The sequence below is a fragment of the Brachycentrus maculatus genome, unplaced genomic scaffold (genome assembly GCF_059751285.1).
Source record: "Brachycentrus maculatus isolate JH-2025_06_01 unplaced genomic scaffold, ASM5975128v1 h1tg000199l, whole genome shotgun sequence".
Taxonomy (NCBI): Eukaryota; Metazoa; Arthropoda; class Insecta; order Trichoptera; family Brachycentridae; genus Brachycentrus; species Brachycentrus maculatus.
Window position 1 is genome coordinate 3,669,842 of NW_028280950.1, and position 24,458 is coordinate 3,694,299.

The window sequence follows — 24,458 nt, forward strand, 5'->3', positions numbered from 1 at the left end:
TTTGGAATTTCAATTTTTACAAATCAATCGAATGTGTATAAGTGAAGTTTATAATATTTTTTTTATATATGGTTTTTTTTCTCGAAATTCTTTCATTCTTATTAAAATTTTAGATAGCAAACAGTTCCGATATCAGCTTATAGCTGAAATTCGATTAATAGTTTAAATAACGAAAAACAAACACATTTTTTTCTACACAAATACGAATCAGTTGTAGTTAACAAAAGCCTAACACCGGAAGCTAAACTAGCAATGCACATTGGAGTCCTGGTAGCTTTTTTCTACCAGCTTCAATCTGGTGTGTTGGTTTAAAAGATTTCTATTTTTTTTATTCTTTTATAATCCACACTGAAGGATTTTAGGATATGGAAGTTTTTAGGAGTATAGGAGAAAGAGAAAAGTCTTCTATAAAAATTTCTTTATTGTGTTAATCTTATGTGTGCTAAAACACGTTTGTCAGATACATATTTGTAAACATTTAACCCTGGGCAAATGGTGAGTTGGCATTTGTCTTCAAGTAGTAGACACCAGATCTGAAATCAAAAATAATAAATAATGTAACACCCTTTTTATTCGGTATACGGTTCGGTTATTCGGTATATCGGTTTTATACGGTGAATGCATTAAAAAATTAACCATCATGTGTTCTAGACTTACATAGGCTTCGCAGCGCCTGTGCCTCCCATAACAGCAGTATTAGAATTACTGCAGTTCTCGGCGACCATCTCTTCGTAATCGCTACATTTACTGGCGACGAATCGGTTGGAACCAAGGGACTCCTCGAAGAACATCATGGCTCTCATGTGGTCGCAGTCATTGTTGTTATTGCAGCCAGGGTTAGTTGCTCCTCCGTTAGGGTAGAAGTCTGCTGTTCCGGTAGGGAGGATTAGCGCGTGATAGGCTGTATTGGTGTGGATCACTTCGACGTATTTAGCATCTCCGGCGTTAACCTTGTCGGGAGAATCTTCCCAGAATTTCTTGGACGGATCCAAAGCTAAAATATAGAAAATATATTCTCAATATTATTAATATTTAAAGCATTTACTTTGTGGTTAGTCATTTTTACTTATTTATTTTTTTACAAAAATGTTAATAAAATTAGTATATAACCACTCACCGAGATTTTTACGTCTACCGGTTTCGAGACGTACCCGTCTCTTCGTCAGGACAATCATTAACACAGCATGCAAACAATACTACCCTTCATCACCATAGCACCATTTACACACTCAAAACTACACAAAATGTCTAACACATGCGATTTTTGGTCGACCCGAAGACCAACATGCACTATAGTTTTCAATACAGACATGCGTTACGAGCCGAGGTTAAACGTATATTAGAATTAGACTAGGAATCGAATCTACTTATATACTTGTAGGATGAGAGGAGTGGGGGGGTTCGAATTGGATATTGACGAATCGTGTTTAATCGATGTCGAATCAAACAATGGACTATATGTAAATGTGTTAGTGATTGTCCTGACGAAGAGACGGGTACGTCTCGAAACCGGTAGACGTAAAAATCTCGGTGAGTGGTTATATACTAATTTTATTAACATTTTTGTAAAAAAATAAATAAGTAAAGAAAATACTACTCTTTCAATCATGTTTCAAAATGCTGAACCCGAAAATAGTGGAACGGAAGGCCTGTTGACGACAGTCAATAGTCCGGCTTCTCCTGAGGAGTTTTATGTGGTTGTCTCCCAGCAATGAGCAAATGCTGAGAAGTTCATGATTGGCCAACACTGGTTCATCCTTCCTTTTCCCAACAAAGATTGAAATAAAACATGTACTTAGTTAGAAGAAATAAAAATCCACTGATTGATCTATAAACCTTGTACGTAATAAGCAAGGTAAATAATAAAGCAACTCACATCTCAATAAAAATCATATCTGAAGGTTGAAAATTATAATTATTATTTTTATTTTTATTTATTTTTATTTTTTATTTTTTATTTTAAACTTCATGTACAGAAAATAAAAAGTACATTGGCGGGCTTATTGCTAAAAAGCAATATCTTCCAACCGACCAAAGACGGACTAGTGATATTGATCAAAACGTTTGATACCATATATAGCCGTTTGCAATCAGTGGGCAGATAGTACTTGAACATTTAAAAAAACATAAATTACAAATTGACATTTAAAAAGAAACATAAATTAACAAAAGACGATAATGAGGAGGGCAAAGGAAGAAGGGAGATTAGGGAAGGAGGTAGAGGGAGGAGGTTTGATCGACAGTTAGGATTCTAATGACAGATAGTAATGTCTCAGACGTTTTTAAAAGTTAATACATATTATTGTCTGATGTAATAGATTTTATCAAAAAACTAAAAAACAATTAATTAACAATTAGACAAAAAAGTATTCTAGGATTCTAAAGATAAATAGGTAGAATTCGGTAGCAAGTTTAAGAAAGAGAGGAGGGGTCAGGGGAGGAGGAGATGGACAGTTAGGGTTCTAAGGTAAGATAATGATGTTTCAGGCGTTTTTTGAAGGTTAAGATAGAAGGTGCATTTTTTACATGTAGAGGTAGTTCATTTTTATAGTTCATTTTTATATATTTTTCACATGATAATATCATTGATATTAATAATATATTTTCAAATACGTCGATAAAGGACAAAAAAGTAGTTTCCATAACGTTTCAACAGTTTTTCCCTGAATTATTAATATCATAAAAATAAACCAACAAAAATAGATCTGTAGCTCTGTTTGAAAAGACATTTAAAATGAATGTTTTATGTGAAACTTTCCCGTTATAGAGATTTTTCTGCCTTTCACTTCAGAATAATGAAAGCAGATTTCTCATTTTCTTTTATAATACTTAAACGTATAAACTAGAACTAAAGAAATAAACAAAACAACCGAACCGAAAGTAACATATCAATATGATTAAAAACTGATGTTATATGACACCAGGGCTTTTTTTTACATGGAACAGCGTTCCGGCACCTTTTTTCACGAATATTTATATTATTTTCATAATCTATAAGACGAAACAATGTTTGTGCTTACGTTGTTACAATCTATATTAATATAATTCGTCCAAATGATAAAATATGGCATTGAAATGATATTTGATATTTTTTTGTGAGTTCTGGGCCTTTTCCGGAAGTTTATAAGTGAGTTCCAGGATCTTTTTGTTAAAAAAATGTTTTAATGACTGATATTTATTTATTACCTGTCACAATTTCCACCCGTCCCAGAGTACAGCTCCTGCCAGTCCAGCCGGCCACGTGGCAGCCGAGGCTGTGGCCGGTCACGTGGATTTGGCTGAAGCTCATACCGAGGGTGTACACCCAGTCGAGGAATGAGGCCACAAACTTCCCCACGAAGGGTGCATTGGACACCACCACTGATTCTTCACCCACCGTGCCCTTCGTCCAGTCTACCAAGATCACGTTGAAGTCCCCCGCAGCCAAGTAAGCTGAATAATAAAAACAAAGAAATAAAGTACCTATTTAATTACAGTTTAAACCAGTCTCTCTGAAAGTGGGCGATAACACCCCCTTATGGGCGCTGGTGGCCTAGAGAAGGGCAGTAAGGGGCCCAGAAAAAAATTAATTTTGAATTAAAGTTATAAATGTCATTGTGGTTTTTAAAAGATGTTAAAGTAAAAAAAGGGGGGGCGCTGAAAATAATTCATTTTCATTTTCATTTTCAAAGTGGGCGATAGACGAAATAAGTTTGAGAACCACTGGTTTTAACCAATTTTATTATTAATTATTGTTATATCTGTGATGATAATTTCTTCGTAATTAAGGGTCAATCAATTTTCCATAAATAAATATGATAAATTAAGTTTTATAAAATTTTGTTATGAGGGACTTAAGGATTTCTCCGAGCTTGCAGTTCTTGCCATTTGAACATGTTTAGGATTCTTCTTCTTCTTCTAACCCTTATCAGCACCCAATGGTGCATAGGGCACTGCATCGTATTGGTGCAGTGTTATCTTGTTCGTTACTCATATATATTCCACGTATTACGTCCAGGGTAATAACAAATAAATATTAGAGTGTAAAATCAATAATATAATTTTTTTACCACCCCACCTGGGAATCGAACCCAGTTATATGTACATGATCTTTTTATATACTTTACCTTGAACCAGCATGTCATATTTAGATTGATTTGTCCATCCGTGACAGAATACTTTCAACGGGTTGTCCAATTGAAAATTTGAAACTAAAAGATCCTCCAGATCTCCATACTTCAACACTCGCGGGGTTGTCGGGTTCTTCCTATTAACAAAACAAAAACAATATTTATCAATAAACATATACGTTCTGAATATTTCTCTTGAAACAAAATCAATCTTCTACCCTATATCATATTTCCACCCGCTCCTGTAAGTATACAGTTTTAACAATTTCCTTATCATTCATAGTTTACTTTGAGAACGGTGAAGGATAAGGATGATTTTGTTCATGCTTTTAATAAAGAAAATTAGATTTTTTTAAAAATGTAAAATTGTTTTAAAATCACTATAAATATTTTATTATAACTTAATTATAATGCCTACTGGTTTCGAACCTAACCGCTTCTTTATCAAGACTGACGTTATAACCGGTAGACATTATGATTAAGTTATAATAAAATATTTATAATAATTTTAAAACAGAGTTACATTTTAATTATAAAATGGAAAATCTCAATGTTAGTGCTTCAAATATAAATTATAAAATTTATATAGTTTTAATTTATATTTCTATTTCTATTCAACTCTAAAAACAATAAAACAATGGATAATTATTTTGTAAGTTTAGTTTTTTCCACAGTATTATTAATATCCTAAAGTAGTAGTGTGCATATAATATTAATAATCAATGTGTTTAATTAAACTTATTTGTTTTATATTTCATGGTTTATTATCAAAATATATTTAGTATATGGATGTATAAAAAATACCTGGTGTAAAGGTTGAGAACCACATCAGTTTCCGCTACAAATTTGCTGTCAATCGCGAATGCTATAAAATCAAGAAAAAATATCAATTACCCATGGAACTGGAACTCCAAACTTGTTGAGTCAGCTACCAATTTTTTTGTTTAATTTAAAAACAAAAAATATTTAAAATTCAAGTTTAAATGGTAAATATCACGATTTCGTAAATTCTATTGTGACACGTGTTTCGATGCATTCCGCATCATTTTCAAACACCGCATGTGAAGTTAGGTCTAAATTTTCTTTAAGAAATAGTGGTATTTACCAAGTAAAAATTAAATTAAAAATTGATAGATATTACCACAAAACGACTGCCAGATCAATTAATGGAAAACAAATATTACTAAATTTCTATGAAATTCAATTTTCTGTAACTCTATATTGCTATATTTTATGTTGTTTTTTAGGCTTTAAAATCGAAATTAGGTAATTTCCATTTTAAGATGTTTTATACTAGTTTTTTTTTTTTTAATATAAATTTTAAAATCCTATAATTGCGATAATTTTTTAAAGAAGGGCTAATCGGCTGTTCATATTTAAAACACAGTAATGATATTTATTTGTAGTACGTTTTTTTGCAAAATGCAAAAAAAGTACTTTAAAAAATGTCCCATACTGTGTTTTGAGTTTGGACAGCCGTAATGTCCCTCGGTGAATCGAAATAACGATTAATAATCGCAAATAAGTAATTATTTGTAAACATATTTTTCTTACCGATTTGCAAAACAGCGAAGAGAGACAGTATAAGGAGCTTCATTCTGAAACAGTTTTTCACGACTGATGCAGGAAATTGTAATCGAGCATTTTATATAGTACTGCGAGCGTTATCAATGAAATAAACATCACAAGATAACCACATCTTAATTCGATATCTGATTTGTGAAATCTATTAAATTATATCAAAAAAATATCCCGATGTTAAATAATCTCTGGAGATTATATATTAGTAATAAAGTTTCCCATAAGTCAGAAAATGCATTATTTTTCTACCTGACTACCACATACTGGTATTATCATAAGTCAAGTGGGTAAATAATAGATTAAAATTAATCCTGGTCTAAGGTAATTCCATTTTCAGTAGTAACATACGTATTTTATACCGGTTTTTTTCCGTCCGAAGAAATAAGATTACTATGGACGGTTTTTTGGTGCTTGTTGTAAAACAAAATGAATATGTCCAAAAGGATCCAAAATCCTAAAAAAATATTTGGATGTGACTGTCTAAATATTCTAAAAATTTTAACACGCGGTGACATTCAAATTTAAGCTTGAATATATAATATTAACAGGATATATCGCTCACTGCTTTCAAGAACGTCATAAATAAAAAATCTTCAATTTTCAGATGAATTTTTAAGAAAAGGTATTGTTTAATTATTTTTTTTAAATACAGTAAATATTTTTCAAATGGAGAAAAAACCTTCAGTTTTTACCTAAAAAGATCTGTTGCATAGTAAAAAGTTCAGTAAGTGGCTTCATATTTATTTTTAATACATTGTATTATATTTTTCAACTTTAAAAACGTTCTCCTGAAAAATCAAGTATTTTGATTTATGACGTTCTTGAAAGGAGTGAGCGATATGTACAAAATTTTCATTCAGTATACTTTCATCCTTCTTTTGCCAACTCCATGCTTCACATCCATACATTAGGGTTGGAACCAAGACTCTATTATGTACTGCTAGTTTAGGTTTATATTTACCATAACCGATTTCAGTGCACAACACACTCCGTTCCCTGCATTCACTTTCCTTTCTTTATTTTTATCAATCTTCCCATTCCTAATATCTTACTTCCCAAATATACGAAATCAACTGCCCGAAATTTTCCAATTTACTACCAATTCAAACCCATATCTACATTCACCTCTTTCGAAAACTATAGCCTAATAAACATTCGCCAGAAAATCATTTTATGTTATAAATGTTAACATTGAAAACGTAATTTGTAACACGATAACGTTATGGGTTTATAATTTATATTAAACCATAATTGAAAAAAAACTTATGTGCACGTAAAAAAACACTACTATCATAAAAAAAGAGCAACAGTAATTTATGAAATCATAATATTTGGCCTTCTACAGGTAGAATACCTGGCCTTCTACAGGTATTCTACCTGTAGAAGGCCAAATATGATTGCCGTGTAATTACATATTTCAGTTGGTGGGCTAAAATCTACAAATCCAAAAAAAAAAGTTTTACAAAACTACACCGATACCAAAGTAATTTTATGGTAGAAGACTTCTATAAGTTTTGGTATACTTACTAGTTTACTGGTATACTTACTAGTTTACTGGTATACTTACTAGTTTTGGTGTAGTTTTGTAAAACTTTTTTTTGGATTTGTAGATTTTAGCCCACCAACTGAAATATGTAATTACACGGCAATCATATTTGGCCTTCTACAGGTAGAATACCTGTAGAAGGCCAAATATTATGATTTCATAAATTACTGTTGCTCTTTCTTTATGATAGCAGTGTTTTTTTACGTGCACATAAGTTTTTTTTAAATTATGGTTTAATATACCAAAACTTATAGAAGTCTTCTACCATAAAATTACTTTGGTAAATTGCAAACATAATAGTATGTGTACAAGGATGTAACGTAATGTGTACAAATTTATACATACATATAAGTATGTACCTACATTATTTAAAATTAAATACGTTTGGGTCGGTTTTTATGCGGATCTTTTTTATGCGATTTTCAAATGTAATGGAACCTATCCCTTATTTTTGTATGTAGTTCAAGTCTTTTTTATGCGAATTCGGATTTTAAAAAATCTAAAATTTAGACTAGTGCAGGTTACAACCGTTAAAGTGTGATCGTGTCACTGGCACAAAGTTAAGTTCAAATCTTACGTCGTATTCAAGAGATGCTTTATTGGAAAAAACCCTTGTAATTTGGATTGAAGATTTATCTCAAAAACTTTTATTTATTTCCCATATGTGGATATTAAATTAAGGAAAAAGCTCTTTTGTTTTACTTTCATGACTTTTTATAAACTTTTTTTATGTGATTTTTGGTACATTCTATCATTTTGATTTGAAGTTATGCGGTTTTTAAAAATAATGAAACCTATCCACCAGTTTTGTATGAACCTACTTTAATGCGACTCCCCGTGGAAAGAATCTATCTCCAAAAAAGAGACCTAAGTGTACTTGTATTAGTACACTAATTGAGTTTTATTTCACACGACTAGTTTCGAAAACTACAAATATTTTCATCGACAGTGATCAAGAATCAGTTAAATGTTTATCGGATTTTTTTACATATCTACACAACAAAATCGATCTTTAAATTCATGTTTATGTAATCGATTAAATCTTTTGGGTTTCCTCTTTATTATAAATTGATATGATAAGATAAGCATCACCTATTTTTCCGAGATATAATGTTAAAAAAAATCTTGAAAATACCTATGATTAATTGGGTAATTTAACGAGACTTTATTTTAATAATATACCAAAATAGATACACACACACACACATATATATATATATATATATATATATATATATATATATATATATATATATATATATATATATATATATATATATATATATATATATATATATATATATATATATATATATATATATATATATATATATATATATATATATATATATATATATACATATATATATATATATATAATATATATATATATATATATATATATATATATATATATATATATATATATTTATATATATATATATATATATATATATATATATATATATATATATATATATATATATATATATATATATATATATATATATATATATATATTTATATATAGTAGCAACATGTTTTATTTAATTTGATTTTACTCTATTCTGTTTAAAAATTTGTTCCGGTATTTGACTCGGAGCTCCGAGTCAAAAACTGGAGTCAAAGAATATATGTTAAGCTTCAATAAAAATAGTGTCATAGTGCGGTATTTTGCGGTATAACAAACTAAAAGCCTAGTTATAATGGGAATAAAGCAATTATAATTTAAATTAACGAGCTATAAATTCAACAAGACTTTGCAGGCTGATGAAATAATATTTACTAAAATAAAAACACGTAAAAATACCATGAAAAACTAGTATTATACTGATATTATAGAAATATTACCCATATATGATACAAATATATAATATGATAACTCAAGCGACTGATGCACATTCGTTTAAAATCGCTCACCCACACCGGCGCGCTGTAGATTTATGTATTTTTCGGAATGAATTAATTAAAAATAATATTACACTGTCGTAAAATGGTTTGTTTGCTATCGGAATAAAATATGTATATCAAAATATAGGCCATCAAAAAAAATTATAAAGTACCGCTAGATTACCAAAATAACGCACTGAGCGGAGACGGAATGAATATTTGGCCCCAGACCAGAAGGTTGTTCATGCCTGCTTTGAAAAATCGATCCAAACTGCTTCAAACTTTTAGTGTACATATTATGAACTAATTAAGGGTGGAATTGTGGACCACTCGTCATTCGTAGGGTATGTGGGTATTTTGGAAAAGTGGTGAGCGGAATAAATCCTTATGTTATCAAGGTATTTAAAAAAAAATTGTGTTCGCCGTAGCGAAATATAACAATTTTAATCCTTAGATTAAATATAATGAACCACCATTTTATGGCTTTCACGTCTCAGTGAATATAAGAATATGAAAATACTATGATTTTTTATAAAAAAACTAGTTACTTTATTTTTATTTAGTGCCAAAATAAAAGTAAAATATTGCGTCTTTATTAATTTACGAATGTCATAAAATATTCATTATAAGAACTTTTTTCTGCATAAAATGCTCCGTTCTTATCCAAAATAGCCAAAAATCATACTCGATTTAACTTCTTACGATTTTACTCCATCTCAAATAGTTGTATGACTTGGTAATGAATGTAAAGACATTTTCAATAAACCCAGCTTAAAGCTGCTTTTAGAAATATATGTAGTTATGTATACATATCTACGTATTAAGATGTAGATAGAACTTACATATTAGAATGTAGATAGGTACCAATAATCAGTTTAAGGATTAGGGTTTACGAATTTTGCTTTTTTAATTTGATTAATGAAAACAAGTTTTTCATACATTATATCAGTTTATTAAACCACAAAATCACATTTTTATCAAAAAATTACGAATACAGTCAATTGTATGCATAATAGTTAGGTAGTCCATTAAACATCGTCTTATCCTTTGTAATATGGTTTTTCGGCATTGGTAGTCAGATAGTATACTCCAGTACTGAAAAAAAGAAAAAAAAATCAAAATTTGTTAGTTTTTACAATCCTATGTATGTACATAGTGCTCAAAGTTCACGTAGTACCACGTAGGTAACGTTTATTTAGATTAAATGTTCAAACAGCTAACTTTATTTCACCACCAATGAATGCCCTTAACATTTTAAAACTTAAGTTATCCTACATTATACAGATAAATGTGTAGATGATTGAATTATAATCTCGATGGATTTTTCTCGAGAGACAACTAAAGAAAGACCAAAGAATTCGTGGAAGCTGTAGAAAAAAGTGAAAAGAAAAAAGTGATTCAGAGCCATGGTGTAGCTGACGTTGTCCATGACAGAAGGACCTTCAACCTGAGGATGAGGAGAGGTGACCTCAACAGTTAACACAGTCAAAGAGTTGGGATAGAGCCAGGAAGAAAATCAAGAAATAGATGATTATGTTATGATACGTACATGTTTTTAGCAGCACCAGTTCCTCCCATGTAAGAAGTGCTAATATTGGCGCATGTTCCACTGAGGATTTCATCATAACTGTTGCACTTTTGGGACACGAACTTCTGGTGATCGAGCGAGTCCAAGAAGAAGTTGTGCGACCTGCCGTGATCGCATAAGTCGTTGTTGCATCCAGGGTTGTGGGCTCCTCCGTTAGGGTAGAAGTCAGCCGTTCCAGCGGGATATATTATGCCGTGTAGAGCCGTGTTGGTGTGGATAATCTCCACGTACTTGGCATCCTTAGGGCTGATATTATTGGGAGTACCTTCCCAGAACTTTTTAGAAGGATCACAGCCTGTAAGTGTAAAGAAACATTAGATAACTAATTAGATTCACAAATATATCAATTTAATAATCGAATATACGTATGTTAATTGATAAATAAAGCAAATCATGCATTTAAGGGTTAATATAAATATATCCATTTACATGGAGCTCTACAAATTAAATGCCAAATAAAAAAGTAGAAATCATTACCTGTTACAATTTCCACGACCCCCAGTTTGCAGCTCCTGCTACAGGCAGCAGCCACGTGGCTGCCAACACTGACTCCCACAATATGCACCTTACTATGGGGCAGGCCGAGGGTGGAAACCCAGTCGATGAAGCTGGCAACGAAGTTTCCAACCAGAGGGACATTTCCCACCATCTCGGCTTCGTCTTGAACTGCGCCTTTGGTCCAGTCGACGATGATTACGTTGAAATCACCAGCTGCTAAGAATGCTGGAAATGAATAAAGATCTATAAGTCAACAAGTCTTACATGGAAAGTTTGTAGTAATAGAATCTAACATAAGTTTCCCCATTATGTAGTAGCAATAAAAACGTATATTCCGATTTTTTGAAAGAACGTATAAACCTGCTTTTAATTAAGTTTTATGAAATAAAACTAAAAAATTGTATTCAACCACATTTATTTTTGATTCGACAAGAACCTTGTCATCTTTAGGGATGTAGAAGAAAAGTACCAAAGATAAAAGAGGTTAAAAACAAAGTTCTAGTTTTATTTTATAAAGTTTCATAAATATGCAACAAAGTATCTGCAAAATAACTAGACAATAAATAAGAAAGGAAAGTTGAATAAATCCAAAGTTTTTGCTTGCATCCACAGCTTTAAGTATTACTCTATACTAATAACTTTAGCATATTTAACTACCGCATTGCAGGCCCCGAGTTCGATTCCCATAGGCGTCAAAATAAATATTAATGATTTTTACTTTAATACTTATGTATTCAATATTACACTTTACTAATGCCTAAGGCGCAGGATTGATCATCTTGCCATCATTATATGATTTTACTAAAAATAGAAAGAAAAATCATAAATAAATAAATACATATAAATAAAAAAATATATATAAATATAAAAATAAAAATTACCGGTGGCTGTTTCAGGACTTTCAGCATCTTTAATCCATCCATGGGTGAAAATCTTAAGTGGCTTGTCTAGCTGAAAGTTGCTGGCAGTGAGGTTTGCGAGATCACCATTTTTCAATACTTGCTGTACCGAAGGATTTTTCCTGAAATAATCGTATCCAGATTATAAAAATAGATATATAATATTTCGAATTATTGTGTTTAACAAAGTGCGTTATTGTAAAGAAAAAAATATTACCACTATTTTATGCACATTTGTATGTTAGAATTTGAAAAAAAACTTACCTCGTAAATAAATTTAGAATCACATCAGTTTCAGCCACAAAGTCTCTTTTTGTTGGTGTAGAAAGACTTCCACAAACTGAAACAATGTTTAAAAAATGCATTATACTTAAAACACAGTAAAACTGTTTTTTTTTTTGTTCTTTGTATGGATTTAAATTTATGTTTTCCAACTATAAAACATTTTGAGAATCTTTTTCGAATATGTTTCCATTAAACATTTTAAAATTAAATCAAAACATTAAAATGAAGAATTAAATAAAATCTTACCAAACGCCAGAGCGACCAAAAATGTAAAAATAAAGGAACCCATCGTAATGGTGCGTATGAGGATACTGAATATTTTTTTCTAACGACTTATATTATATACACCAGAAATGTGACCACGTGACTTCAGCAATGCCTGTTGGGATTTTCTCAGCAAGATTCCCAAGATAAGCGTAATCTAGAACTATCAATATTTTTGTTACAAATATACCTACGCTTAAATTTATTTTATTTTATTATCATTCATTGATAATATCAAATATAAGTACACTATGTTATTAATATTCTTTTCTTAATAGATATTTTATGTAATTATTATGTTAATATCTAGTCGTTATGAAAAAAGTCCTGATAATATAGAAAAAAAATATTGAAGGTACGTTAAATCTGTTGTAAATTGTAATTGTAAATTTTGTAGGTATTTATTAATTATTGAATGATATTTCTATGAAAACGTCAAATTTTCTTAAAATTATTCGAGTTTTGTTTGATGATACTGTTTAAGCAAAATGTGAAAATCAAAATCGAAATTATCGCATTTTTATGATCAACTTTTGAATTTTTGACATGTTATATACTTAAATAAATTGAAAACCTATACAAAAAGTGATAAATGCCAACTTATGTACATTGACCATGTATAATAAAATTATTTTGTATAAATGTACATGGCGTTGCATCAATTGTCTAATAAATGATTAATTACAACTCATGGATTTTATGTTAGTATAAAACGTGGTCAGTAATTTTTAAATTTTATACATAATAAGATTTTTAGACTCAATATTTTGAGTGTGTCTAAATATATATATATATATATATATATATATATATATATATATATATATATATATATATATATATATATATATATATATATATATATATATATATATATATATATATATATATATATATATATATATATATATATATGTATACATATATATATATATATATATATATATATATATATATATATATATATATATATATATATATATATATATATATATATATATATATATATATATATATATATATATATATATATATATATATATATATATATATATATAAATATATATTTATATATATATATATATATATATATATATATATATATATATATATATATATATATATATATATATATATATATGTATATATATATATATATATATATATATATATATATATATATATATATATATATATATATATATGTATATTAGCTCAGTTTTTTAATGTAAACGAGCCATAGATCCGTGTAAGCATTATATTATAAATAATACGAGTAATCTGTGTCATCATTTCCTTATCTGACACATTCAACGTTGTTGTTCACAGCGGAAGTTGTATTTGTCAAATTATGTACTATTGTCACCGGAAAATATTTAAAAATATATAGGAACATTATAAAGTACTTTGTGCTGACAATAGTTATAAAAAAAGTACTTGATAAATAAAGCTAAAAAAATGCTTTCCAAATATTCTGCAGGAGACTATTACTACTAAAAAAAGAAATGGGCGAAATTTAACTGTGTAGGGAAACTAGAGAAATAAAAAAAAAAGTATTTTTCGAAAACAAATTAAAAAGTAGGTTTTGAAATAAAAATATTGTAGGATAATGTTGAATAATTTAACAAAAAAGGAGTTTAAAAAAACTTATTGGTAGGGAACGTTTGTGCTGTATCGTCATTGAAGACGGAAATAAAGGAACATTTAGCTTCACATACATTTAAAATGGTTAACTTAACTTCTAACTGCGTCCGTTTCATTTCGCATGTAGCTGTACTTTATTTACCTGTATATTAAAACATATTCTTGGTAATTTACCAAATATATATATATATTTTTTTAAACGATTTTGCATATCATCAGTTTCAAAATAATACTCGTAAATCAAAAATTCATAATAAATATAGTATGAACCATGTGAGAGTAATCCATCGAATCACGTTATTATTAATGATCAATAAACAAGTTATCTTTCTTCAATCAAATCTAGATTTCTGATTGAATGTGTTATCACATAAAATCTGGATTTTTTGTTTATCCACACGCACCAAAAGATAGAATTTTTTTGGCTTCGTGTTTCCCAAGATTGTGACGATATAAAGTACAAAAATCAATCTCAAATTTATCGAAATAACCGCAATTATTTTCATATTGAAAATATCTTAATTTTAATACACATACCTGGCTTACAAGTACATATTGTGGTGTTTAAATTTACACAAATACAATAAAAATACTAAATATTATATAAAAACAATAAATATTATATTCGATAATGAAAACCTAAAAAAAGAAGCTGTGAGCCGAATTAGTTTTTATTGGTTGTTAATAATAAAACAGAGCTTTAGCTAGAAAAGAAAATATTGTAACTCTTTGTTAGTAATACATACTCGTATATAAATTCTTCTTTTTTTTCTTCTTAGAAAAAGATGAATAAGATATTAATAATACTATATATAAATTATTTCTCAACTTTATTTAATAAATTGGACGAGTATATTTGATAAACTTTAACCTACGATTGAGCGATACAATGCAAGAACTAACCGAAATCCGTTATTAAAAAAAATATATGCACGCGAAATTTTCTTGTTAGCACCCCTTTGTTTTTTTCCTAATTATGTAAATGTATACTTTATTAAGCAGATAAATTATATAATTAATAGTTAGGATCGCTAAACGTATATATTTTATTTGATTTTTTTGTACAATTTATGACTTATATTAATAAATTAAATTAAATGTTTTTTGGATATTTAGTATTTTATACATCGCACCACTGATATAAATGTTGATATAAAGTCTTCAAAAAAATGACTATCATATGTTCAACCGTGATTCTGAAAAGTTAAGAAAACAAACAGCAATAATAACTCTTACTCTGTACTTAGCATTAAAATAAAATGACGTTTAACAAATTCGTGTTTGCAGTTACCATAGTATTTGGTGAGTGGATGATTTGTATTTCTAAAATGCATTGAGAGGCAGGCACGCAAAGATCATATTATAAATAAACATATCTATACAGTACAAAAACTATTAAACATTCTAAAGATGCACTTGGTCCCAATATACTCGTATAGTACATGCTTATTTGTCATTTTATTTGAATGTTTTTGAAATATTTTTAATTTTTCTATAATTAATTCATACTAAAACGTGGGTATGCGGAGTCCTTTTATATTGAAAATTGTTCATGAAAAATATTTTATTACTCAAAAAAAAAAAAAAAGTCAGAGCAACGGTTTTATTTCTAGCATGTAATTAATATGGTCAATTGTTATGGAAGTTCATGTCTTAGCTTTTGATGTTTCTAAATTTTGTCATAAAATATTGACATAATTTTGGCATCTTATGTTTATACAGTTTTTTTAAATTATTTTGTAAAAATATTACATTTATTTCTTTCAGGGTTTTCTTATGCAAGTGATAATTTTGGGTCAGAGAATCTGCAAAAAGATTATAATTCATTCAGAAGTGTTCAATTTTATTTATATACTAAGTAAGGAAAAAACACATACAATATTCTAATAACTGTTTTTCACGGTAATGTAATACTTATGTTAAAAAAATATTTTATGAAAAGACAATATCCTTCATAGTTTTCTTTTTCCATCAGTGTCGTGCCCGTTTTAAGAAATTGGCATCTATCACGCCCCTCTATTTGTCCATTTCAATGTATAATTTCTCAAAATTAATTAAAATTTTGTTGTAATGTTTTTCTACGACAGGCAAAACTTTAAATAACTTTTTTATTGCAGGCAAAATCCTGATATGCCAGTTGTCATATCTAATGGTGACGTTGGTAGCTTATTGGATTCGGGATTTTCCATTCGCAAGCCAGTGAAAATATTAGTTCACGGTTGGAAAAGTAGCGCAGAACATACTTCAAATATTCAAATTAAAAATGGTTGGTTAATTCTGAAATGTCATACTAAGAATCATGTTATCCTTGAAAAGTAATGACAAGAATAGTTTATATACATACATATAAGTACAATAGTTAAACTTTGTTTTCTATGTAGAAATAAATAAAGCGTTGTTTTTAAAATCTGCTTAAAAAACAACGTGTCCACCGGTTCAAATCATTTTAGGTACAAAAGATACTACCTTGTTAACGATACATTCCATACTTCTTTGCCTCCACTTTACCCCGCACAGTGCAACTTAGAAACATGTATAAAGAATCTGTCTTTTCATATATTTTATAATTTTTGTTGAATTTCTATGTTTTACCTATAATTGCACGATTTTTTAAAAATAATGCCTTGGTCCTATTAAATGCCTTAATATTGAATATTCGTTGAACATTTACACTGATGAAACATTGACCAAATTACAATTTATAACGGTCAAACAACTATACGCTAAACCTATTCTTTACATATGCATTTTAAAATTTCTTTCACATAACACAAAATATCTCCCAGCAAAGCACATAAATCACAATCGACACATTTTTATTGTAACGTATAAAGATCTACAATACCCAAAAAACCGAAAATATATTAAACAAAACAACCTCTTTAGGTCAGAAAATTCAATATTACGCAAAAAAGTTGTTACTTTAAATTGAAATGTATTTATTTTTCTAGCCTTTCTAGAACATTACGATGTGAACATTATCGTGGTAGATTGGCGACATGGAATGGACAATAATCCTTCAGATCCTTTGGCTGTTGCCTTTGGAATATACCTGTCTTCTTTCATAGACTGGTTAGCGGGCCTTGGGGTCCCACTAAGGAAGGTGCACTTAGTGGCCCATAGTCTCGGCGCTCAGGCTGCCGGAATAGCTGGAAGAAACTGTAAAAGTGGAAAAATTGGATATATTGCAGGTAAAAAAGCTCCATCCCTTACCAATTAAATTATAAATCTGAAAATACCGAGGAATTTTAGTGACGGCAGCGCCATCTACGGTATATTGTTCATAAGTAGTACCATTTTTCCATTTTGGTCTCATCGTAAGGTGTCGTTTTTAAGGCGAGTTAAGTCTTGATATTGATGACTTTGCATTTTTGGAATTCCAAAAATAATAAAATATAATGACAAAATTGATTTTTATTTATCTAATTGAGAAAATCCTGGGAGCTTAATATTTTTTTTTATTATTTTAGTTTTACTTAGTAAACACTACTAGTAGTGGTATTAACAAAGTAAAACTAAAATAAGAAATTCATAGATTTTACCACGACTGCCCAATCAATTAATGAGCTTAACATATTACCTGATTTAAGTAACAGTAGCTAAATTCGACTCTAAATGTCAACCCGTTTGTCTTTTCAAAGTAAGGGGTTTTACAAGAATATTTATTTTGCTGACTGATTTTACACGTTATTTAATAACGCTAAGCAGTCAAAAAATGTTTTTTTTTTGTGTTTTGTCTTGTTATTTTCTATGATGCGCCTGAAGAGTTTTTTTTATTGTCCCGTATACATGAGACTGATTAATACATAAACAAACACCATAGCGATTTATTGCAGTGAGAGTCAAAAGATGAATTACCGTTATGTTTTGATGTATGTATTTTTATCCAACAGATGTTAGTACACAAAAATATGTTTAATAAAATAAATAAAGAACATATTTCAAAATCTATAGAACGATAAATTTCCAACTGGAGAAATATATATATATATATATATATATATATATATATATATATATATATATATATATATATATATATATATATATATATATATATATAATATATATATATATATATATATATTTATATATGTATATATATATATATATATATATATATATATATATATATATATATATAAATATATAAATATTTATATATATATATATATATATATATATATATATATATATATATATATATATATATATATATATATATATAAAAATATATATATATTTTTATTTTTTATTTATTTTTTTTATTTTTATTTTTTATACTAACATGTCATATTTTAAAATGTTATTTTAAACATATCGTATTTTTTTGACATCTCAATATAGAAACATAATGTATATAAGTCTGGGCATTTATACGACGATCATAGACTTGGTTAAGTGATCACTTTATACTGTGTAACATTCACCAATTCTACCCATTATTAGCCTATGATGGTTGTAAGCCTTGTAAATGTCTATTCTTCCATTATTCTTCTTCATCCATGTTGAGATGTCAAAAATAATGTGAAAAATAACTCGAATAATAAATAATTGTAGATAATCCAGATTTGTGAACAAGTATTTCGACACACTCAAAATGTTGCAAATTATTTATATCGTTTAATTTTATTTAAATAAATAATTTTTTGATCATTCATCATCTTAGCATTGGATCCTCCTGGAGACACTTGGGAGAATTCTTCATACTGTATTGGTCCACAAGACGCCGAGTATGTGGAAGTTATTCACACCTTCATCTGTGGTGGGATGCTGATACATCCGGCCGGTCACGTGGACTTCTATGCCAACGGAGGCTGGACTATGCCGGGCTGCAACATCTCGGACTATTGGTGCTCACACAACAGAGCATATGAGTACTTCGCAGATTCCATCGGAAACTCATTTTTCATTGGGATCCAATGCCGAAGCTATGAAGATATGGTCAATCGAACGTGCGACCCTTCAAGTCGATTGCAAATGGGGGGAGACACACCAAAACTTGCGTAAGTATATATTTGTTAAATATATTTTGCTGGTGATAATTTAAGAGATTTATTTAGTAAAAGTTTGGCTTACATTCCAAAATAATGAATCAAATCCACTGTACTGACTGTAGGTACATTTAATTTAGTAAACTCGAATTAAGGTGTAGTAAAATACTACATTTTCGGCTAAGTAATTGACCGAATTAACAAAATTGACAACTGAAATTGAATTCACCAAAAATATCAAACTGATCAGTCTGAACATTAGGATACAGTATTATTTACAATGTAAAATCTTTAAATATAATTGATTAATGGGAATTATAAAAATATCACAAAGTGGCTGCCAGAATCAATTATTGAAAAAGAACAGAAATTTACAATTTATCTGCGTCAGTATATTTTTTAAAGGAGTGTTGTTTTATAATCATTTTATTTTTAAACGATAAAAATGAAGAGATAATATGAGGAGTATCGTACTTATACGAGTGAAATAGGTTTTCTTATACCTGCCTACAGAATAAATCCATAGATAGATAAATATTTGTACAAAGTGTCACCAGCATTTTATTATAATAAAATGTAATTATATTTTGTTTCAGGAGAGGAATCTTTTATTTGGAGACAAATCCTATTCGACCATATCACAAATCATCCATTTCATCATGATGAAGAAGTAATTTATGTTATTAATTTTAAATCATTGCTTTCAAAATAAATTTAAAAGTTTTTTTTTAAATTAGGATTTATTAAAAAAGAATGTGCGTCATTTATACAAGTACATGGTGATGAAAATCAATGTTACAATCATAAAAAATATAACAGATTTTATAAAATAATTCGTGCATTGTATTCTCATCAGTCTCCGAACCAGTCATAATAAGGTCTTTTTTCCCTCGTGACTAAATGGAATATTCCAGTTCTGAAAAAATAAGGGCTTATTATAGAACATGTTAAATCTTTATACCGATGGCAATGTCGCCATTTTCCACTTTTGAACAAAAACATAAAGCTAAATATAAGAAATTTTATTTAGTTTGCAATCATAAATATAATTGTACATATAATTACATACTCCTTTATCGTAAAGATGTAACAACAATATGAAATCATGAAGATTTTTTATTAACATCTTAAAGAAGGGCTAACGATATGAGAGTATTATAATATTCAATTGAAAAGATCAACTGCTTTTTCAAGTAAAATTTCGTCTGCAACATACATATGGTTGAAACAAGTATGTTTTTTGCTGTTGCTGAAATGTATGCATGAAATATGTATTTGTAAGATTCTTTCCGGAATTATTTTACATACAAGGAGTCTATGTTGAGATATCAATAAAATTCTTGAAAGAAACAACTCAATGTACAATGTACAGCCAGAATTGGTACCTAAACAAAAATTTGGTCACATTTGAAATAATGTGAGTATGAAGCTTATTTATTTAAAGTATAAATAAACTATTAATGATACTAATTTTAAACTTCTAACCTTCTTTTCTTAAAAGAACATTGTTGGGACACTCGTAAATTTGACATCTACCTGATGACATTTTATTTATTATAATGTTTTAGTTTAAATAAATATTTAAAAAAAATTATATGCCACGATAAATTAATTCTCTACGCCTAAATTCAACCCTGATATGCATAAAATAGTTAAAGATTTGGAGTAAAATAGTGCGAGGGAGGAGAAAAATAGTGTTTGATTCACTAGAGACATCTGTGGTGGGATGAGAGAAGCTTTTGAAAGTAGAAACTCCCATTTTTGGAAGTCATACATGTTCGATCAATCTCTTGTGAACTCAATCACTTTCTGTGATTGAGTTCACAACAGCCAACTATGGTTGGATATATAAAAGCTTTTATTTAGCAGAGACCCTTTTACTTATATGCATGATCCGAACCCGGATTATTTTACATACTGGGAAATGCCTTAATTTCCCATTTTTTATGGGGGTTTTAATTTGGCCAGTTATCATTCCCAACACACCCAAAATGTTATTCTATTATTTGGACCCACTCAAAATATTGAGAATACGACTTACTCATCTTTGGGCATAGTTCCTCCCATATGCAGTCTTCCCAAGTGGCCACAAGCAGCACTGTCGACATTTTCAAGTTCCTTACATCTCTGGGCTGAGAACCTCTTATGATCAATAGAATCGGCGAAGTATAGGACTGCCCGCATATGGGAGCAACTCGGATCGGACTCTTCGCAACCGGGCATGACCCTCCCACCCATGGGGTAGAAATCGGTGTCTCCCAGCGGGTCCATGATGCCTATACTTCCCCCAGAAGTGTGGATGACCTCCACGTACTTAGCGTCGGTAGGGCGAAGTCTTTCTGTCTCTGGACCCCAGCCCACACCAGCTGGATCTAGAGCTACAATTCATATGATCTTAACCCTTTCCAGTCCATAAAAAAAATCCACCAGGTCCACAATAGATTTACAGCATTACAGGGTAAAACAATACATCCAAGTTTTTTTTTTAATAAAACAGCACTTGTGTTAAAAAAATAAATTATTCTGAATGTATACAATCTTGTCTCTTATTATTACATTTTATAGACATCTATAGATGAAAAAAAAAATATGTTTGCTTGTATTTTAACAATAAACTGATGAAGAAAAAAAATGTCGAATGACATTCGACATAAGACTCACCGGAATAAAGTTGATATCGAATGACATTCGACATAGGACCGGAAAGGGTTAAATGGCAAAATTATGGAAAATGGTATTCAATTGTTTTTTTTAAAAAGTATTTTCTTTGTATTATTTATTAAAGGAATAATTCGCAAAGCGTCTATTTTAGATGCTTGTCTGCAGGTAGGATAGTAAGGATAGGGAAGGTATATGTGAAAAATACATCACAAACACCCAGACCAATTGAAAATAAATATTTCTTGAATTAATTTTGCAATTGGCGTGAATCGAAGCCGCAACGCCAGTTTCGCAGTCGAGCGTCTACTCAACCACGCCACGGCACCTATTGAAAATATAAATGATTTATGGTACTAATTTTAGACTTTCAACCTTCATATCTTGAATGAACATTGTTGGGACTTTCACAACTTTAAGAACTACTTGATGATTTATTACAATGGTTTAGAATAGGAAATAATTTTAAAAAAGTATCGATAAATTATTTGACAGGGGAAAAAATTTACCTGAGATGTATGAAATATAAGTACTTTATTTTTTTGTTGTTTTAAAATTTGTTTGTTGAAATAAATATTCGATGCCAGATTTTTCATTAAGATAAAATTTGAATTAAATCCTTGTGTACAAGATGCGTTGCGACTGCATCACTAGCTTATTACAATTGAGAAAATAGATTGATATTTTTGAAGACTAGTCGATGACAGACAAAATGGCGTCTTTATCCAGTTTATATAGTTTTAATAAAGGAAAATAAAAGATTTTTTTGACATCTCAACAAAGATGAATAATGACACGATCTGGGTATTTACAGGGCTTACGACTTATTGTAAGCTGGTTAAGTGATCACTTTACACACGTGTAACATTCACCAATTCTACCCATGATTGACAACCACACTACTAAAATTTTTGGAAGTCATACATATGTGATCAATTTTATGACGTTCTATGATTGAGTTCACATCAGACATCTATGATTGGAATTAGAAAGCGTTTTTAGCAGAGACCCTTTTATTTGTATGCAATATTCTAACCCAGAACAAAGCTGATTTTCAAATTGTACGCAGCTTATTTTATTCATAATATTTTCAGTGTGTCCAAATCACAAATCTTTGTATTTGTCTCTTCAAATTTTTATATCCCAACATAGATGTAGAAGATTATTATATAAAGTATTTTCTTCTTCATCTATGTTGAGATGTGAAAAAATGTAAAATAACTCCTGAGTGGAGAAACCCAGATTTGTCAACAAGTATTTGGACAAACTCAAAATGTTGTAATTAAACATTATAATATTTTCCTGTGTTTACTTACAAGTTATAAAGTCCACCTGAAAATCAGCATGCCTTGCTGCGATTCCAACTAGTTGTCCTCCCTGGCTGAATCCTATAAGATGGATCCTCGGGGAGGGGCCGTTCGAGTAAGGAGAGATCCAAGAGAGGAAGGCAGCCACCTCTCTGGCTACCAGTGGCACTCTGGGCACTACCACGTCAGTGGTCTCACCTGCTGCAGGACGACTCCAGTCAACCACGATCAGGTTTATGTCAAGCTCAGTCTGAAGAACTGGAAGAAAATTCTCATCTTGATCTTCGACAATTAGAATTTTTCATTTATTGATTCAGCAGTCACTTTGTGGTAAAATCTATCCATTTTTAATTAATGTTTTACTTAGTTAATACCACTTTTTCTTAAAATCTACTGTGACACATGTTTCGGTGCATTCCGTATCATTTTCAAACACCGTGTGTGAAGGTAATTTCCAAATTTTAGAGTTGGGTCCTTGGGACGTTGAAGGTTGAAGAGGGGGTAGTAGCTGTTTCTTACTTTTACTTATTAATAAAAATTAAATTAATAAATAAAAATAAGACACAGCTACTACCCCCTCTTCAACCTTCAACGTCCCAAGGACCCAATTCTAAAATTTAGAATTAGCTTCACATACGGTGTTTGAAAACGATGCGGAATGCATCGAAACACGTATCATAGTAGATTTTAAGAAATAGTGGTATTTACTGAGTAACACATTAATTAAAAATTATAATTTTATTATTTGGAGAAATAAAATAACGATTTTTCGATCCACTCACTTTTATTATTCAAACCAACTATAATTAAATTGTAACTTTGTTTTAAAATCACTATAAATATTTTATTATAACTTAATTATAATATCTACCTGTTTCGAAGCTAACTGCATCTTCGAAACCGGTAGATATTTTAATTAAGCTATAATAAAATATTTATAGTGATTTTAAAACAAAGTTACATTTTAATTATAAAATGGAAAATCCCAAAGTTAGTGCTTCAAATATAAATTATAAAACCAACTAGTTTCGACAACAACCTTTTGCCCTCTTCAGGGTTTGTTTTATAGTAAAAGTGAGTGGATCAAAAAAGAAAGTTATTTTATTTCTTCAAATAATATATTACAAAATGATTTAAAAAGTTGGTGCTTTAAATGTACAAGCATAATAATAATGTTGGTCATTTATTGTACATT

General features: G+C 29.4%; 4 protein-coding genes across 4 annotated transcripts; 1 reads left to right on the plus strand and 3 right to left on the minus strand.

Moving 5' to 3' along the window:
- Positions 1 to 653: 653 nt before the first annotated feature.
- Positions 654 to 5,706, minus strand: LOC148307495 (pancreatic lipase-related protein 2-like). The gene is made up of 5 exons (XM_088263431.1): positions 5,664 to 5,706; positions 4,914 to 4,974; positions 4,107 to 4,246; positions 3,187 to 3,432; positions 654 to 994 (listed from the first exon to the last, which is right to left on the minus strand). The coding sequence occupies exons 1-5, from the start codon at positions 5,704 to 5,706 to the stop codon at positions 654 to 656; spliced, it is 831 nt and encodes a 276-aa protein (XP_088119557.1).
- Positions 5,707 to 10,055: 4,349 nt separating this feature from the next.
- LOC148307496 (pancreatic lipase-related protein 2-like) lies at positions 10,056 to 12,703 on the minus strand. Its single transcript, XM_088263439.1, has 6 exons — positions 12,643 to 12,703; positions 12,376 to 12,451; positions 12,094 to 12,233; positions 11,192 to 11,437; positions 10,676 to 11,009; positions 10,056 to 10,221 (listed from the first exon to the last, which is right to left on the minus strand). The coding sequence occupies exons 1-6, from the start codon at positions 12,683 to 12,685 to the stop codon at positions 10,167 to 10,169; spliced, it is 894 nt and encodes a 297-aa protein (XP_088119565.1). The 5' UTR covers positions 12,686 to 12,703; the 3' UTR covers positions 10,056 to 10,166.
- Positions 12,704 to 15,463: 2,760 nt separating this feature from the next.
- On the plus strand, positions 15,464 to 20,128 carry LOC148307497 (pancreatic lipase-related protein 2-like). The gene is made up of 6 exons (XM_088263438.1): positions 15,464 to 15,606; positions 16,072 to 16,162; positions 16,422 to 16,570; positions 17,256 to 17,495; positions 18,974 to 19,310; positions 19,895 to 20,128. Exons 1-6 carry the CDS (start codon positions 15,564 to 15,566, stop codon positions 19,959 to 19,961), a joined length of 927 nt encoding a protein of 308 aa, XP_088119564.1. The 5' UTR covers positions 15,464 to 15,563; the 3' UTR covers positions 19,962 to 20,128.
- Positions 20,129 to 20,150: 22 nt separating this feature from the next.
- Positions 20,151 to 23,561, minus strand: LOC148307498 (lipoprotein lipase-like; the record flags this gene model as incomplete). The annotated part of the gene is made up of 3 exons (XM_088263432.1): positions 20,151 to 20,214; positions 21,340 to 21,676; positions 23,273 to 23,561. Coding segments are annotated over 3 exons (690 nt in total), but the record flags the coding sequence as incomplete, so codon positions are not given.
- Between the last annotated feature and the right edge of the window lie 897 nt (positions 23,562 to 24,458).